Here is an 18365-nt window from a genome sequence, read left to right as displayed (position 1 = left end):
GGAAGCTGCTGAAACTGAAGCTGCAACTGCAGAAGTAAAGTTTGACCTGCGTGGACTAGAAAATCTCCTCATCTGAACTGCGTTGTAGGTTCATCTAAACGTCCTCTGAAAGCCGCAACTTTTGGTGGTGGAATCAAGTCAATCCGACGGATGGTTTGCAAGATATCGACTGCCCTAGTTTGAAGGAAGCTGCTGAAACTAAATCTGCAACTGCAGAAGTAAAGTTTGACCTACGTGGACTAGAAGATCTCCTCATCTGAATTGCGCTGTAGGTTCATCTGAACCTCCTTTGAAAGCCGCAAATTTTGGTGGTGGAATCAAGTCAATCCGATAGACAGTTTGCAAGATATCGACTGCCCTAGTTTGAAGGAAGCTGCTGAAACTGAAGCTGCAACTACAGAAGTAAAGTTTGACTTGCGTGGACTAGAAGATCTCCTCATCTGAACTGTGTTGTAGGTTCATCTGAACCTCCTCTGGAAGTCGCAACTTTTGGTGGTGGAATCAAGCCGATCCGACGGTCGGTTTGTGAGATATTGTCTGCCCTAGTTTGATGATGAAGCCGCTAAAGCTGATGCTGCTGATCTAGGGTTTGTTACTGCTGATACAAATCAGATTTATTGTACTATTTCTCTTTGCTTAATTATTGAAGATAAAAGAAGATTTGATCAAAGGGTTTCCCCACACATTGTGGGGTTTGTCCCTGGCTAACCGCCACATCTTGTGTCTCTTGTCTTGGCTCGTTTTCTGTCGATCGTTTAATGTTCTTTCTGCACTTTACTTTATGTACATGTGATTGCTAATCTGTGGAATGTAATAAGAAAAAGAAGTAAACTGTTATAAGCATAGAACATACCATAACTTAACATCTATGCTATCAAATTTTGTAGGCTACATGTGCATTTTTTTCCCTAAATTTAGCTTTGGTTTCCATTTTTGTAAGCTACAATTTTATTTTAAATGGCAAATTTCTTTGTAAAATTTAATTATTTCAAGCTGACATGGCTCCAAAAGCCAAGAGAAGTGCATTGGCCAATTGTGATTTGATTGATGCAAAAATGATATGCAAATTTTGGCATAAATCTATTGGAGGTGGGGGTATTCTTAGATTGAAACAGCACTTGGTTGGGATAAGAGGCCAAGTAAAGCCATATGAAGCACCAAATGAAGTGTTAGGTCTTAGGGCAGAATACCTTTCTAAGTTTGAAAAGTTTGAGGAGAATACGGCTAGGGAGAAGGCCATCCAAGATGAAATTGCAAAGAAGAGGGAATTATTAGAAGCCATGAAAGAGAGTGGGTATGATGGTTATGAGATTCAAGACTTCTCTTCTATCCCTTCCACCAATGACCCCTTTCACTATGTTCCTCCTTCTCTTGGCCAACAATCAAAAGGAACAAAGAGAACAACCATCCAGAGTTCTTTCTCATCCTCTACCACCATTGCCTCTTCTAATCCCGCTTCCTCCTAGCTAAGTCGTCAACCCACTTTGGATCAACATTGGAAAAAACAATGCAAAGAAACTTCTTATCAATACACTGCTAGATGGTGATATGATGCAGATATCCCATTTAATGTTTCTCGCTCACCTTATTACCAAGCTATGTGGGACTTTGTTATAGCTACAGGAAAGGGCTTCAAAGGCCCTAGTATGCATGACTTGAGGGGAGCTCTTTTGCAAAAAGAGATTTCTTCCATTGATGAGTATTTGGCTGAGTATAGAGATTCATGGCTCAAAACAAGTTGTTCCATCATGTCAGATGGATGGACTAATGGAAAGAATTGCACTATCATTACTTTCCTTGTTTCTTGCCCTCAAGAAACCATGTTTTTTAGATCACTTGATGCATCTGACAAGGTGAAGGATGCAACCCTTCTATTTGAGCTTTTGGATGACATTATTAAGGAAGTGGGGGAACAAAATATTGTGCAGGTCATTACAAATAATGCCTCAAACTATGTTCTTGCTGGAAAGATGCTTGAGTCCAAATATAGGACCATATTTTGGACTCCTTGTGCTACACATTACATAGATCTCATGCTTGAGGACATAGGCAAAGTGGAGTGGGTAAAATACATTGTAGAGTATGCCAAGTGCATTACAAAATACATTTACAACCACTCATGGGTATTGAGCCTTGTTGTTGCGCGGAGTGTTTAAGCACTGCGACAACGCTCAGACCAGGGGCTGTCACCCTGATCCCCGATCTCTCCATTTAAGCCGTCTCCTTAGGCTAAGGGGGGTAGACCCTATGGGATAAAGGAAGACCAACTGGGAACTGGCTGGGTTGGGAGACACAACGAGGCAATTGAGTGCTTGATTAAAGCTTAGCAATAATTTGATTAGATTTTTAATGCTTAAGATCAGTGCCTTATGGAGTCAATGATACAAGTAATTAATTACCAATTGTTGTTTAGGAAATGATTGAAGGTTACTTGAAAATACTTGCCAAACATATAACATGTAACAAACATCAGAATATTCAAGCAATAACGAGAGATTTTCTATAGAAGCACAATGTCTTAGCAATTAAATTTCAAAAGATGCAAATGCTTTAAATAACCACAAAATTTAAATGTTAACCAGTTTCAAGGAATGATTCACCACTTTCGAATAGTTAAACCTTAGGTGTAAAAATTTAAGCACATTTAACTATGTCGAAATGACAAATATTAATTCCGCCTTAAAAATTTTTAGACTTAGCAAAAAAAAGGACACCAAGGAGAAAATTTAACTTTTCCTTGATTAAGCAAGACTATTTTTTTTTTTTTGGGTTTGTTTGTAGTCTAAACAAAAATAAATCAAAAGCTAATGATAACATTAAACAAAACCTAAAAAAATTTGGAATTATTTTTTTATTTTTTTATTGTTATTTTGTTTTTTGTAAATTTCTAAATTTAAAATCAAAATAAAAAAAAAACTAAAATAAAAAATATCTAAAACAAAAACCTAACAAAATCTAATTCTAAAACTAAGACCTAACTATATCAAACATAAAAAAATATACGCTAACTAAATTACACTAACCTTAAATCCTAAAGAAATATATACATCAACGCATGTAATAAAAAACAAAACCTAGCCAAAAAATCGAAATGTGTTTTTATTGTCTTTGCAGGTTTGTGACGACAGAGAGTTAGGCGTGAGGAGCTTGCAGGTTGAGTGAGAAGACTTCGAAAGGAGAACGGATCTACGCAGAGGGGAGAGTAGCAACGACAGCGTGATGAAATTGCATGTTAGCGTGGGGGTTCCGGAGAGCAGACGAGCAATGGCAGCAAGCTGCCAAGAAGGGAGCTCGAGCAGCTAGGATGAGGAAGGGGGTTCGCAGCTTGAAGAGGAGATGGGGTTGCAGAGGAAGGAATGTAGTGAGGGGAAGGAATCTGAGGGAAATGGATGCGATGGAGCCGAGGAAGAGGTGATAGCATGGACAACGTGAAGGAATCGAGGATTGCCAGAATGGAATTAACGCAAGGTTTTAGAAGTGGATAGGACGCGAGTAGAGCAAGAAGATCTGCGGGAGATGAAGGATGCACGAACAGTGAGGAAGGCAAGGCAATGGCAGCGTTTGGACTTCGTCGGCAGCAAAGAAAGACTGCGATGATGGAGAAAAACGCAGAGGGAGAAGAGGCTGCCAGTGGGGAAAAAGATGTGTGGAGGTGAGGCAGCAATCCCACAGTCCGTTTGAAAAAAAAAATCGAAAATTTTCCTGTAAAATGAAAACCCTAGGCAATAGCAAACAGATGGCCTAGAAAACCCGCAAAATTTTCCAGATCTGAAACAAAAACTCCTGCAAGAGGTGATTCTGAGGTCAGATCTTACCCTCCAAGGCCTAGATCTGACGTCAAACGAAGATCTCCTCTTCAGATCTGCAACCTGCAATGACAAAACAAAATCCCTAGAAACAACTTGCAAGGATCAAACTGAAAACCCCCAAAAAAAGCTAAACAATTACAATATTCACAGGCTGAAAGCTCTAAATAGCTAGATTTGTCATTATGCCACACATATTTTTTTTTTAATTTAGAATTTAAGATAAGGTGCTTCAAAAAACCCTTCATGCATCCACAACAGAAGTTCTAATGATAAGCTCGGGATCAAAACCAGCTGGGCTCTTCAGAAAATGATATCCGGGAGTTGGCTGGTCCAATTGAAGACTTTCCCGAATGCTCGATGATCTCAAAATCAAGGATTTCCTGCAAAACTTAATTCAACCATTAACATAGAGGGAGAAAATGACAATGAAATTCAGATTTAATGGAGATACCTGCCATTATATTTCAGAAATTAAACTATCATTCAAACCCTAGTGATTAAACAAGATACCTGTGTCTAAGTCACTCTTCAACAAGCTATCATCAATGACTAAAAGTAAATCTATGCAAGAAAATAAAACATCTTACAGCGTTTCCATGAAGAGTAACACCAATAGAGATTAACCCCAAAGTATTTCTTTATTTGCACATGAAAAACGATTACAAGAGAGCTTTCACTTAGCACACGACTCAAAGATCGAATGATCTCAATTGACAACTGACCTCCTATTTAAAGAAAAATTTTCCAACGGCTAGTTCGAGTGATCCTTGTCAAAGTGATCTCGACTGTCAATGAAGAACAAAATTTCTTTTAATTTCATCTGTTGAAATTTTAAATATTGAGGAAATTTCGAATTTTTCAATTAAATATATTTAATAAATTCAAAAAATTTAAATTTTGCATTTATTTCCTCAAAACTTTGACTTTTACTTGACCCCAGGGACCTAAGACATAGAATTTAACAAAATAATCAAATAATCTTAGTCCCTGGACTAGTTAAGATTTAATTTTTTTTAAAGGATCCACAGATTTTACCTTTGGAAAATTTAAATTTAACTAGGACTTAGGACCTATGAGGGGATAAATTATTTTTCTAACCCTCAAGACACTTTACATCATGCTTTTTACATTTTTACATCTCAAGGGGGAAGACCCATTTGACATAGACCCTCAGAGACCACCCAATTCTGCGACACAAATATAATCTAGTAGATCAAGCAATTTGTAATAAAATAACCTAACCAAGTAGTTAGGATTATTTCCAAATCACTTTTACATAGACTCGATCTAAAACACTAGGACTCCCCTAAGATTCTAATCACAAAATCCATTCCGACTTTGGGGTTAGGCTGAAGGAAAACTCTGCTGATCATGAATCGCTGAGACAAAAAAGTTAAAAACCTTTCGGAACGTAAATCATCACTTAGAAGATTAGGTTTACTTAGGCAATTACATACATGACACAGATTTGCTAAGATTATTTACAATTTACACATGCAGGCTGGGTTTACAAAATAACATGATTAGGCTGATGATGATAGTCGAATGGCACAAACACATTGATCAAGCGCTATCCCTTTTGCGAAAAAAAGGGGGTGTACTTCTATGGGTCATTGATACGTAGTGGTCAACAAGCCTAATGAGGAAAAACATTGGGGGCAAAGAGCTTGTTAGGCCTGCAATTACGAGATTTGCAACTCACTTCCTCACGTTGCAATGTCTTAATGCTCAACAGAAAAACCGGCATAAAATGTTTTCTTTTGATGATTGGACTGAATCTCGGTGGGCTCGTAGACAAGATTGCAAAGACACCAAAGAGAAAGTGTTTGACAGTTAATTTTTGAAAAGCTCTGCAAAGCTTGTGAAAATCGAGTTCCTTGTTAATGTGCTAAGAATGGTGGATGGGGAAAAATTGGCCATGGGCTACATTTATAAGGCTATGGATCAGGAAAAGGAGCAGATACAGGAAGCTTACAAGGATAGGTTAGCTAAATTTGGTCGTATATGGGAGATCATTGATAACAGATGGAACAATCAAATCCATTGTCTTATACATGCAACTGGGTATTTTTTGAACCCAAAGTATCATTATAAAGCTCGGCTAGGAGATCTGCAAGGTGGGGAGGTCAGAGCTGGATTGATTGATTGCTTGGAGTGCATGGTCCCTATCCATGCAGACCAGTTGGAAATACATAGACAACTTACTCTTTTCAGTATGGTAGTTGGTACCTTTGGCAAAATCTTGGAAAAGATGGCAAGAGATGTGGATCAACCAGGTAAGCAATTCCAATTTCTAATTTGTTTTTCTTTTCAAGTTAAATTGTTTACAAATTTACAATTCAAATTATCTATAAATACTTGTAATTTGTAAATAAGAAATGAAATGAACTAAGCTACTCATTAATGTCTTTTTTCTTTGCATCACATTAGTGGGAGTCATTTGGCAGCTAATGTCCTCAATTGCAAAATTTTGCAATTAGAGTCTTTGGCCAAACTTGCAATTCTTCAGGTTGTGATCACAATTGGTCTGTTTTTGAGCACATACACACGAAGAAGAGAAACCGTTTGGAACAAAAAGGTTAAATGATCTTGTCTTCGTGTAATACAACTTTCGACTAAAGTAGATTTGGTGGCACCATGAGAACCAGGATTAGTAGCCACATCAAGGAAAGACAAATAGCCAATGGAAGGCACTAGTCGTGCAGCTCGACCGATTCGTGCTTCCATTAGGTCCACTTCTATTGTTATTGGTGGCAATGCTACTAAGGTTGCAGATGAGGCTGAGGCATCCTCAGACTCTGAACCAGATGATGTCTATGTAGCTCCTGATGATGATCACGTGTCTAGTAGTGGTGACGAATTTTATGATTGATCATGTGTAGAGTCTATACTTGTAGTCTTGTAGTAGGCCAATGGCCTCATAGCTTGTAGCATTGTTTTTGGATTTTATAGGACATTTAGAGCTTCATTGCTTATGTATTTTGTTGATGATATGTATTTCACTCGGTGCCATTTTGATATATTCACCTTTACATGGTATATAAATGAGAATACTTTGCATATTTTGTCTCTATTGGCTTGGAATCATGGTTTTAAATCTTAAAAATAGTTTTTTTCCATTAAAAAATAATTATTTAATGTATTTTCTAAAAAACTGGTTCATTGAGATTTGACTAGTGTCGGTTTGACCTATTCTGGTATGAAATCTGGTTTATTAGGTGGATCGGTCCAGTCACCAGTTTCGGTCTTTAAAACTATGCTCTTGCTATTGATCCTTTGATCTGATTTTTAATGTTCTAATAACATGTGAAAATTACTTGAAATTGCAACAACTGAAATTTATTCTTCTAACTAATTAATTATGCAATTTATTTGTTATGGCAAATAACAAAGAAATCGCACTGCAATTCTTCATAGTAAAATTACGGTGCAAAAAATAAATTGGAACTAAGAAAATAGATGCACACACACACAATAAAAATGACACCAATATTTTCGGAAAAAAGTCCCCAGAAAAACCCAACTGGGAAAACCAGTGCAGTGGATGAGGGTTTATTTTATTATGTCTTCAGCAAGGAATGAGAGTAAAATATCTGGATGCCGAAATACTGGCAATCCTCTGACTATAATATCTCTACTGCCTCCCTGTCAAGATCCACGCCAAAACGAGCTTCCTCAGCCACCCACTAAAGCTCCTCCTCCCGGCCCTGCGCAGCTTTGCACATAAGACACTCTGGGATAAATAATTCATGAAACTGAGTTGCTGCCTCCTGGAAAATTACTCTAGCCACCTCTGGAAGTTATTCCCAACAATTTGGAGCCCAATCTCCCTCTGAAACAACCAAATTGAATTACTCTTCTTGCCCTCCTGCGTAGGCTTCTCTAGCCTTTGCGCAACTGCTGGAGTAGTTGACAAATTGTAGATAATTTCTAGAGGAATTCTCTCCCATGATCCTTTTGTTGACCCTCAAGCTAACTCTGCCTCCTGAGCTTTGATGCTGCGCTGAATCGTTGCTCTTGCAAATTGAACTCTCTCGGAGTTTCAATGTCTTCCTCTTGTGCTCAAGTGTATTTTCTTCAACCCATCGACCTACTCTTATAATCTCTCGTTGGATCACCAACGACCACCTTTTAAATCGTTATCAATGGCTAAGATCATCTCAAACTCAATCTATTTGAGTTTCTAGAGCTTTCTTACCTTTCCTTAATTAATTCCTATTAATTAACCAGTTTTCCTGAGTTAGACTTAGGAAAAATTTAAATGATGGCTAATTAATTAAGGTATTTCACAAGCTTATCTAATGAAACCTTTTTTGGGTTTTGAATATCTCATGTTCCTTAGTCTCTTACATACAAATTAAGACTAGAACACCTGTCCGATGCTACAAAAACTAACACAGTCCCACTGAATAATCCAATTCAACTCTCTAGAAGTGTTAAAAATTCGGCCTCGTCCAATAATCAATTTGGCCTCTCAAGCAAAGTATATGATCAGCTAGAGTGGCTTTACGAGCACTGAAACCAATCGCCACTAGCTAGGGCGTGCATTTCAACATTGAAACCAGGAAACGTAATGAGGGTTTCTCCCTCCCACCGTAAGCTACAAGAGTTCTTGAGACAATTAACAAAATATACTCATTCATTACCCATTGAACTTTCATCTTCTTTTTTATAATTTTCCCTCATCCAAATACCATTGGTTGCTGAGATACCATGGGTCACCTTTTTTTATGATAAAGTGACTTTATGATTTTTATTTCTTAATTAAATCAAAGTCACTTAATAGTCCCCTTTTTAATTTATAATTATTCACCATCACCTTTAAGATGAAATTAAATAGATAAATTATTTATTTCTGATCTCTTGTTCTTGGAAAAGGGACATTTCATGGTATTCAAAACAATCATATGGAAGGCATTGGTAAGAGGGCAACAAGAATGATGTTCCACAGGGCAAGGGTATTGAGACTCGAGAGTCACATTCCAGGAAGGCTTGACGCATCCTACATGGGCAATCTGATGAATACTTTTATAGAGGGTATTGGACTATACAAGTCCACCCACCCTTCTGTAATTACCCTGGTGTTTTGTGCTTTCATGCAATTTAAATGCTCTTTTATTGTGTAAAGGTTTGCACTGCAAAGCTGTAATCCATTATAGCATAGACTGATTCGGTCTCATGGACAATTAATGAAAATCTTTCTCTCTTATTTTTTTTGTGCGTCTTCTAAAATTTTACATTGATTTCATAATTTTTTTTAAAATCTTTTTTTGTAAGAAAATATTGTAGACTGACCCGTAATTTGTATTTAGATACCTTGCAGATCTTATTGGCAAGAGAGGAGGATGACAAGTTTATAGTTGAACTGGTCAACAATTTGGCCATGCATTTGGTTGAAAGGATATACAGCATTTCAAAGTATCACGGTATGATATGTCTTACATTTATAATTTCTCCCAAGTACTGGTATGGGCACTTGAAATGAAGCTTGCTTTGCTCATTCACATATTAACACTTGTGCCATTCAATATCCATTTATAACAGTTCCGCTAGGAAATTTTTGAAAATGGAGGTGTGGTTATGAACCATAGTTCTCAAACTTATATTTCTTATGGATTGAATTTTCTTCCATGAATTTAAAATAAATTATTGTTTTAATGCTATCTCTATTTCTTGATTTTTCGCTATATACACCTTTCCTATTTCGTCATAGGAAATGAGCATCTCTGACGTAAGTTTGAAAAGTAACATCTATGACCTAGGTTTAGTGTACTCGACAGAGTAAAGATTATAAGTTACCTGAACGTAGTATTTTGTGAACTGAAGGTAATAGCTCATATCGTTTGCTCTATTGTCCTATATTATGATCAAGTAATACCACATTCTCTGCTTGAACTTTGATAATATTGATTATTGTAGTCTCATAATGGGTTGGAAGTATGATGGACATGCCTATGGGAACCCAAGAGGTTGCCTAATGTATAATTTTAGTATGATTTCCTTATTTGATTAAGAGTATGCAGACACATTTTTTTCGTTAGAAGTTCTCCTACTATGGTTGCCATCAAGTTCCTTGTAGGAAATAATTTGGGAAGGAATAATCAAGCAACTCTGTTTCTTAATGCAAGTCAACATATTTAATGATCCTTAAAGATCTTTCTTTGTTTGTGCCCATTTGGTCTCTACAAGCATTACTATATTTTTCTGGCTTCCATATATCTTCTTTCATATATATGTACGTAACAAGCCCACCGTAAGAAAAGATGCATGGCACTTAAGTCAACATGTGGTCTTCTATTATAAGTAGAAGCTGGTATCATTTAAAAGGCTTGGCTATTGTAGATGCCAATTTGGAAGTTGTCTCATGTTAAGCTCATTTACATACTAAATGCATCAATTATTGTAAGAAAATAAAGTTATATTAGATTCTTTTCCACTTAAACCAAATCCATTCTAGATCTATATTTTTTAGAGATCGATAGCTTTATTTACTCATTTGATCATTGCAAATATTCCAAATCTTAAATTTCCCATAATGAACAGTAGCTTATTTATGGAAATATCCAACATAAGGACAATGAGTTGAAATCCATATAGAATGAATAATATATATAACTTATAGTTGAATGAATGAGACGATGCAATGAGTTTTGTGGGAGTATAATTATATGCATTCACTAGTCACAAAGATGAGGGGTTGTGTCTTGTTACCCCTCGTGTTAGCAGAGGTATGCATATTTTCAAGTTGCATTTATCACCACTGTAATTCCAAGGTCACAAGCCAAACACCTTGTAAAAACTATGTATCTTTGTATTTAGGTATTCCAGACCTTGTGATGATCGGCCATGGCATGTCTTTTTGGTATTAGTCCTTAGTCTCATTGTCATATATAGATCAAGAGATTGCAGATGGATCTCATGAGAACTCATGGTTTAGAGAAGCCTTCGTTATGTAGGAGTGATCACTGGTCTATGGGTTAGTCCAGCCAACATCAAGGTGCACCTATGTATTACTATGTGGTTATGATGCAGCGTTTGTATGTAGCCTTGGCCTCGATGTAGTACTCCTCAAATAGCTTTCAATGTGGTAGTCTCACAAAATCAACATTTTCACATTTCTCAAGGTAATTCACATTTCTAGATGCAAATGGTCATGTTTCCACAAAATCTAGCAGGCCTTGGAGAGGGAAACCCTGCAAGGTGTAAACTATATCTATAAGCAACAATGGGTTAGTGGCCCATTGTCACCACAACCAAAATTCCCTTTTTTTTAATGGAATTTCATTGATGGGAGCAGTCTCGGTAAGAAAGAGATCACTTATAATAGGTATTCTAAGGTTGAAGTGTTAAAATATCTTGCTAGGAGGTCTTCAAGAAGGACACAATTTTGGTTCAAGGCTTCACAAGAAAACGGTTCCCTTTCTATGTAGATTCCTAGAAATGGAAGGGAGCTACTAGGGTTTTGGAGGTGTGTGTTTGTCCCCAAATGCAAGCATACATCTTCCAGGGAGTGTCTGGGTCAGACACAGACGCTTACACACAATGGCTAAGGGAGTGACCAGAAAGTTTCAGTCGCTCACAGTCTGCCTTGTTGAGAGCGTCCAGGGTTTTGATCTAGGGTTTGACAGTTGCCTTCAGTTGGCTTCATTAGTCTGATGGATAGAGGGTTTCTCTCTACTGTTCTGCAGTTCTGCAGTCCGCTTCTGTTCTGTAGATATTTGTTGCAATTTTGTGTATTGGGCTCATTGTACTCTCTGCTAAAACATTTTATGACGATCTAATAAAGAAGAATATTTGAAAGGGTTTTCCCCCCTGTGGGGTTTTTCCTTTGTCTTTGACCAATCTGTTGTCTCTTATGGTTGTGTTGTTGTCTTCTTTGTCATTGCATATATTGTTCTATCTTTAGTTACTACTTATGATTGGAAATATTTTTAATAATTGGATGCATTTCTTAACGAAGAATTGAATTGGGATAAAGTAATTGAAACAACATAGAACAATCTGAAAAATTAACATGGTATCAGAGCCAAGGTGAAGGACAAGCCCAAAAGAAGACAAGCATTGAAGCCATCATTATTGGAAAGAAGATTGTCTAGTCAAAGTCAATATGTCTTCCTCTACCTTCAAGGAGCATGAAAAGTTGGGTGACGCATCAAACTTTGCTGCATGGAAAGTCAAGTTGGAGATCATAGTTGAAAACAATGATGTGCTCGAATACATTTTAAGAAGGATGGCCGAGCCTCCAGAAAATGCTTCTGCTTCCCTCAAAAACAAGTACAAGAAAGGTGAGTCCAAAGCAAAGCAAATTATAGCTGATGGTTTACAAGATCATTTACTTGCATATGTTGGGAATTTAAGAAAGTCTAAAGACATGTATGACAAGATAGCCGGCATGTATGAAATCAACAATTTGAATGAGATCATCACCTTGAAAGATCAACTCAAAGAAACCAAGATGAACAAAGGAGAAGTTGTTCAATCCTATATTATGAGGATATCTCGCCTTAGAGATCAATTGCAAAGAGTTGGAGAAAATGTGCCTGACAGGGAACTAGTAGTTGTGACTCTTAGAGGTTTCCCTCCTATTTGGGAAACCTTCATTACTACAATAAGCAACAGCTATGTCCTCCCGTCATTTTATGAAATTGTTGAGAAGCTTACTTAAGAATCAAGGATGATAGCAAGAGGAAGTATTCCAAAGCATGAAGAGGGAGAGCTCGCTGCATATATCACTCATTGCAAAAAGAAGGGAAAAGGAGGTCCATCAAGGAAGCCTCCTTCTCAAAATGCGAAAGGAAGGAATGACAGATCTTCATCTCATATTGAATGCTATAATTGTCATAAGAAAGGTCATGACGCTCAAGACTGTCTCGAGAAGAGAAAAAGGCCTTGTTACAACACAAGAAGCAACAACAATAATAAAAGAAGAAAAGACAATCAAAGAAATAACCGTGATAGAAGATATGAAAGAATAAGAAGAGATTCCTCAAGCGGCCATGAAGAAGATCATCCTCATTAAAATAAGTCAAGAGTTCCCTGGTACGAAAGTAATGTTGTAAATAAATGTGAATACATTCTTAGTTCTCCCCTTACTAGTTCTTCTCCACCAAATTCATGGGATAGTTGGTTGGTTGATAGTGGGGCCACTCATCATTTCTCTGGATACAACGAAGTCCTCTCCATTCTAGTAGAGAGGGGGACTAAGCTAAAGATCATTCTTGGAGACAACTCCAATCATCTAGTGAAAGGTTTTGGGTCTGTCAAATTTCAGTTGAACTCTAGGGAAAATTATGCTGCATGATGTTATGTATGTGTCGGGATTAATGAAGAATTTGGTATCTATATCCGCATTGGAAGATAAAGGGATGGGGGTTGCCTTCATTAAAGGAAAAGTTCTGACCTGGTCTATTGGTTCACTTATGAGAAATGCATTCACATTAGGATCAAGATTTGAAGGACTCTATAGAGTCACTGGAAGGCCACTTGTGAAAATTCCTAGAATCTAAAAGTCTCAGGAATCCTACTACAACCAGCTGAATCTACTTCACCTAGATTGTAAATTAATTTACAATCTTATTTCAGATTTCTTCATGAAACATTGAAGTAAATTATTGAAGCAACCTACACCAATTAAATCTGATTCTAAAACATAGAAATTGAGCAAGGTAAATAGAAACACATAGGACAGTTATTTTTGGACAAAAGTCCCTGGAAAAACCCAATGCGGGAAAACCGGTGTAGTAGCTTTGAGGGTTGCCATATCCTCCGAAAAATGTTGAACAAATCCCTCTTTCTCCCTATTGCATAGCTCCTAGGTTGACTTAGGCACTGACAACTTTTCTACCCACCACTCAGCTTGTAGAAAATTGCATCCCTCTAGCTTTGTGTGGCTCTGCATAGCTCCCTTTGCCTCGGAAAATTATTGATCTGGCAGTCTTACCTCTTTTTTGACTCACTCAAAGAGAGACACCCACGAAATTATAGCCCTCCTGGCTAGAATTGTGCAATCCCTCAGGGGATTCGAATTGCTACTTGTTGCAGCAAGTTGGCCCTTGCTTCAGTGCTAGATCTGCTCTTCTTGTTTCACATCAACAACTCTGATACCATGTGAAAATTCCTAGACTCTAACAGTCTCAAGAATCCTATTGTAACCCACTGAATCTATTTCACCTAGATTGTAAATTACATTACAAGCTTATTTCAGATTTCTTCATGAAACATTGAAGTAAATTACTGAAGCAACCTACACCAATTAAATATGATTCTGAAACATAGAAATTGAGCAAGGAAAATAGAAACACATAGGACACAGTTATTTTTGGACAAAAGTCCTCTGAAAAACCCAATGCCGAAAACCGGTGCAACAACTTTGAGGGTTTATTATTATTAAGCTGTAGAAAAATCTTAATACATCACTGGATACCTCACAGGGTTATTCAATTACAGAGAGAAATATTGGCAAAAGCTTTGTGAGTTTTACCTCACACAATCACTGAGAAATCCTGGTTGATCCAATGCCAAACTGATTGGCCCCTAGGATTTTTTGGCTGCCTCTGCGCAATGTCTGCATCAGCCCAGCATCAAGCTCTTTGGGTGTTGCGTCACTTCTCTGGCTGGTCGATCTGCTGACCACGAAATTCGATTTTTGCCTCCTGGTCTCACACCCCAACTCTCGGCTTTTGAAAATTGAATTCCTTTATAGATTTTGGACTCCTCTCTCTCCCTCTGCATTGGTGCTATGTGGCCCTTCTGGCCTTGCATTAGCCTCTGCATCAAGGCTTCTTGATCACTCACTGCCTCTCTTTGCTGATGTATCTCCGGCTGAGAATCTCTCTCTTCGGAAGTTGCTATCCCTGCCCCTCAACTGCAAGAGATCTCTTCAATCGATTTTTCTATTGATTTGGGGTGGCATCGAATGTGCTCTAGCCATGACAATTGGTGGAGAGGCTAAAGCACATGAGATATCCAAGACCCAGAAATGGTTTAGGTAGATTCTAACCGGTTTGGGAGATATTAAATTAATATTTTTAATGGAGTTCCTAAGTCTAAACTTAGGAAAAATAAAATTCTAATGGGTATTAATGTAAAACTGGGTTAGAAGGGTCCAAAAGTCATCGATCAAGCCAAATCTAATCTTAAACGTTGATTAGAGATTTAATCTCACTCGTTGATGGACCAACGAGAAAAGTATAAGAAGAGGCTTGAGGCTCAGTTGGAGGACACACTGAGGGAGACCAGTCAGTTTGATTTTTGGAGCGGGGTTAGTTGAGAAATTCGAACTAGTGGTCTGGACAGTAGCAAGAAGCAGCAAGTACAGAACAGAGAATCAGGAGCAGCACTAGAAGACCAGTGCAGAGGTTGGAGAGGTAGACACAGAGGCAACAACAGACTGCGCAGTCACTGGAGGGCCTGCATGGGTGACGCAGAGAGGCCCATTGCTGACACAAAGAGGCAGGGGCTGACACAGAGTGTTTGGGAGCTACGCAGAGGTCATCCAGGCTGACGATGAGACTGGGAGCAGTGCTGGAGAATTTTTCTCTCTGTTGGGTGAGCCAGTTTGGCACCATGTTGTATTGAAGAATTGTTGAATAATAAAATCCTCCCTTGCTGCAACGGCTTTCCCACATTGGGTTTTTCCAGGGATTGTTGTCCAAAATATTTGTGTCGATGTGTTGATTCTTGTGCATGTGTTTGTTTATGTATTATGGTGTGATATCTGCAGCAGAATTTATTTTAATGTTTATTGAAGGAATTTCATAAATAACTTATTGGAAAATAAGTAGGTAAACTAAATCAGTTGTTGTAGTGATAGAATTTTCACATGGTATCAGAGCAAGTAATCAGAGACAAGAAGGGAAAATCAATTATGGGTTGAGACCATGATGTTGAGGCGTCTACGTCCGGAGACTCACACAAATTTTCAGAAAATTGCACAAGAGAGTGATTTCGATTTCTCTATGTTGGCTTCCAGGATGGAAGAAGAAGTGGCTTGTATGACTAGTTCTACATCATCAGAGGTATGGCATATAGACAGTGGAGCCTCTTGGCATATGACGGGAATCCAGGAATGTTTCTCAGATTATCAGGAGGAGAAGATGAATTTTCAGATCACCATGGGGAACAAGGCAAAGTGTACTCCAGTAGGGAGGGGTACCATAGTTTTTCAAACAGAATCGGGAGAGCGGTTCCGTGCTACTAATGTGCTGCATGTACCAGGATTGGGGATGAACTTACTTTCTGTGTCGCAACTTTGAGGCAAAGGCTATGATGTCTTCTTCATCAAGGAGAAAGCATACGTCAAACACCCAAGCTGAAAAAAGGAAGTGCAGATCGGGATCAAAAGCAACAGGTTGTATAGACTACAACTAGAATCACCAATGGCACTAATAGGTAGTCATGGAGACAAAGATTTGAACGAACTATAGCACAGAAGAATGGGACATTTGCACCATGGGGCTCTGAGAATTCTTAGGAGCACTGTAACAAGAGTTCTGGATCTTAGTACGGAATGAGATGATGTATGAAGAGGATGTGCTCTAGGAAAGTATGCCAAAGCAACATTTCCTAGAAGTAAAAATAGGGCCAAGAGTGTACTAGGATTGATACACTCAGATATCTGCGGACCTATGTCCACTAAAGCTCTTATTGGTGTTGATTGCTTCCTTACCTTCATTGATAACCACTCAAGGAAAACTTGGATTTATTTTCTGAAAGCCAAGGACGAGGTTTTCTGTCGATTCAAAGAGTTGAAGGCTCTGGTGGAGAATCTAACTGGTAATAAAATAAAAGTTTTGCGCTTAGATAATGGTGGAGAGTATGTCGATAAGGATTTCGCTGGTATTTGCGCTGAGGGCATCAGAAGGGAGTGGAAAACTCCTTACAATCCGGAGCAGAATGGAGTAGCAGAAAGGAAGAACATGACTATTGTAGAAGCAGCTAGGGCCATGATGTATGATTAGGATATGCCAAAATTTCTGTGGGCGGAAGCATGCAACACAACAGTCTATGTTCAGAACAGGACTCCTCATCGGGCCATGGGCAAGATTACTCTAGAGAAAGTTTTCACAGGGAAAACGCCTAAAGTCAGTCATTTCAGGATATTTGGGAGTTTAGCATATTGCCGCGTACCTGAGGAAAAGAGGAAAAAGTTGGATCAAACTGCAGAAAAAGGGTATCTATTGGGATATAGTGAGAACGCTCAGGCATATAGAATCTATCTTTCAGGGAGCAGGAAGGTAGTGGTTCGACGAGATGAGAAGTTCATAGAGGACAAGGCTTTCAGAAAATCTTGTCAAATGCCTTCCGAGGAGCAGTCAAAAGAGGAGCCGTTGGTTAAACCTCTTCAACCAATGGAAGTAAAGAATTCTTCCTCGGGTCAGGAAGATTCACAGGATGAGGAGGAGCTAACAGAAGCACCTGCTGGCAGAGGAAGAACTAGCAGGGAACTTCGTCAGATTTTGCGAGATGCAGAGGACTTCATCGGTGCGCCAAGAAACAATAAGAGGGAGCGAAAACAACCAGATAGATATCAGGCATTAGTAGCTTAGGATGGGGAGCCTGCCAGTTTCCAGGATGCAACTCAACATCAGGTTTGGCTAGATGCGATGGTAGAGGAGTACAATTCCATAATGGTGAACGATGTCTGGAAGGTAGTGCCAAGGCCTCAAGACAGATGAATGGTAGGTTCAAGATGGATCTACAAGATCAAATATGTTGCAGACGCCGATGTAGAGAAATATAAAGCCAGGTTTGTGGCTAAGGGGTATGCTCAGAAGGAAGGAATTGACTACGAAGAGACCTTCACCTCGGTAGCTAGGTATACATTTATCAGAACGTGATATCTCTTGCAGCGCAGATGGGATGGGAGATTCATCAGATAGACGTCAAAATGGCATTTTTGAACGGGGTGATAGAAGAAGAGGTATACATTGAACAACCAGAGGTCTTTAAGACACATGAGAAGAAGTCTCATGTATGCAAGTTGAAGAAAGCCTTGTATGGGCTGAAACAGGCACTTAGAGCATGGTATGGTCGAATCGATGGCTACTTGCAGAAGATAGGATTTGTCAAGAGTGACGCATATCCAAATCTCTACTATCTGGTTGTAGAGAATGAGCCACTAATCTTAGTATTGTATGTGGATGATCTCTTTCTGACGGGATCATCTAGGCTCATCGAGGACTGCAAGAAGAATCTAGCCACAAAATTCGATATGAAGGATTTGGGACGAATGCATTATTTCCTAGGGTTGGAAGTTTGGCAGCAAAAGGGAGAGATCTTCCTTGGGCAAGGGAGATATGCTACAGAAATCCTGAAGAGATTCAGGATGGAGGACTGTAGACCCATGGCTACTCCAATGATCACCAACAAGAAGAAGATTGATGCATCAAAAGACAAGGATGTTGATCCCACCTTATATAGGCAGCTCATAGGGTCCCTGATGTATGTGGTCAATACTAGGTCTGACATTTGCTACGCTGTCAACACTCTCAGTTAGTTCATGGTGGAACCAAAGAGGGAACACTAGGCAGCGGCCAAACATGTTCTTAGGTATTT

At 38.6% G+C, this 18365-nt stretch overlaps 1 protein-coding gene across 7 annotated transcripts in view; it reads left to right on the top strand.

The window, feature by feature from the left end:
• LOC149222715 (protein MULTIPOLAR SPINDLE 1-like) overlaps nt 1-18365 on the top strand; it is a 368061-nt gene that overhangs the window by 197426 nt on the left and 152270 nt on the right. For 6 of the 7 annotated variants that reach the window (XM_089385598.1, XM_089385593.1, XM_089385597.1 and 3 more), the window contains one exon: nt 9122-9235. The exons of the other annotated variant lie outside the window; for it this stretch is intronic. In XM_089385598.1, the coding sequence (XP_089241724.1) occupies nt 9122-9235 (114 nt within the window). The remainder of the gene's footprint in view (nt 1-9121; nt 9236-18365) is intronic. 7 annotated transcript variants of the gene reach the window in all.

This window comes from Pinus tabuliformis, chromosome Q (assembly GCF_031772625.1).
Source record: "Pinus tabuliformis cultivar Carrire ecotype Pingquan chromosome Q, CPIR1, whole genome shotgun sequence".
Lineage (NCBI taxonomy): Eukaryota > Viridiplantae > Streptophyta > Pinopsida > Pinales > Pinaceae > Pinus > Pinus tabuliformis.
This window is presented reverse-complemented; position numbering and strand designations above follow the sequence as displayed.